Here is a 1380-nt window from a genome sequence, read left to right as displayed (position 1 = left end):
CATATATATATATATATATATATATATATATATATACCTGCGCCTGCATGGACGCGGGAAGACGTGCGGCGCAATGGTATCACACCGGCGTTCCCATCTTTTTCTTCTTTTTCATTGCCGCTAACGCCAGTATGTTCCCTCCTTTTGGTTGTGTGGCTTCACCCTCTCGTACCTTGCCCTTGCCGCCCCCACCGCAGCTCCATATTTCTTGTTGTATGTTTTTGTACCCGCCCCCCTCTCTTTTTTTTTTTGTGGTTCGCACGCTCCTTTTCCTCCTCTTCTTCCTTCTCCGTCGTCGTCTTCGCACCGCCGCAAGCTGCGCCGCTACACAATGTTGACGTACTCATGCACCCGGTGCATCATGCGCTGCACGATGCAGTCGGAAATCCACTGCAGGTTGTTCACCTCCAGCTCTCGCAGCTTCACCCAAGCGTAAAAGACGCCGTACTGAAACTGCCGTGTCATGGCATCCCTGTAAAACACGACGGACCGCTCTACAAAGCGCTTCTCAACGGACTGCCGCCCCGCGTCCACAACGCCGCCGCCGCCCCTGCCGTCGTCGAAGAGCTCGTGCAAATCAGCGAAGCGCCGCAGTCGCTCCCGCAGCTGCTCAATCCCCTCCGCTTCCGCGATGTCGCCGTGGATGTCGACGAGGGTGCCGACGTTCGGAAAAAGTTTGAGGCGGTCCGACGCGTGCATCTCCCGCAGCCCCATCGTGTTCACAGCGAAGGTCAGCACGGTGCGGTCCGCCTCGAAGTCAAGCAGCGGGCACATCACCGCCGCCGTCTCGCCGCCAAGCTCGCGGCAGAAGTCGTAGAACTGCTCCAGGTAGTTGCGCATCAGTACCCCGCGGATGTACTCCACCGGGAGCTCGTCCAGGTCCCGCTCGAAGTCACCCTCGGCGCTAAAGAAGCGGCCGATAGGGCTGTCGATGAGAACCACCTGAAACATCTCCTGCACGTCGGCGGCGGCGGTGAGGGAGGCAAGCTCTGGAAACCATCCGAGCGGGTGGCACTTCGTCAGCAGCTCAAGAGTCCCTCGGCCGCTGCGTTTCGCGATGACAAGCTTCAGCACGTTCGATATCATGTGCTCGTAGACGATGAAGTCAAGGAACTGCGAGAGCGGCGGGGCCGCCCACTCCCGCAGCTCACGCAGCTGCCGCACAAGATGCTCCTGCGCCCGGTTCACAATCACGCGCGGGGTGAGTTGGCCGTCCTGCTGCAGGAAGTTGCCGTAGTCAGTCACCTGCAGTTGGGACTTCAAGTCGTTGAGAGAGTCACACTGCGCCAAACTGTTATACTCCTCCTGCCGCAGAAACCCATCCTTGTAGCCGTGCACCATCGCCTCCAGGCACCCGTCGTGCACGTTGAAGCCTAACAT

General features: G+C 58.8%; 1 protein-coding gene across 1 annotated transcript, besides 2 other annotated features; it reads right to left on the bottom strand.

Annotated features, from left to right (window-relative positions):
* Nucleotide 1: 1 nt before the first annotated feature.
* Nucleotides 2–36: a microsatellite.
* A 227-nt stretch (nucleotides 37–263) lies between these two features.
* Nucleotides 264–303: a sequence feature (GA-rich).
* A 21-nt stretch (nucleotides 304–324) lies between these two features.
* TraAM80_07504 (vacuolar ATP synthase) lies at nucleotides 325–1380 on the bottom strand (the record flags this gene model as incomplete). Its single annotated transcript, XM_029384294.1, has 1 exon — nucleotides 325–1380. The coding sequence occupies one exon, from the start codon at nucleotides 1378–1380 to the stop codon at nucleotides 325–327; it is 1056 nt and encodes a 351-aa protein (XP_029235823.1).

This window comes from Trypanosoma rangeli (genome assembly GCF_003719475.1).
Source record: "Trypanosoma rangeli strain AM80 chromosome Unknown Tra_15.4_contig_00316, whole genome shotgun sequence".
Taxonomy (NCBI): Eukaryota; Euglenozoa; class Kinetoplastea; order Trypanosomatida; family Trypanosomatidae; genus Trypanosoma; species Trypanosoma rangeli.
This window is presented reverse-complemented; position numbering and strand designations above follow the sequence as displayed.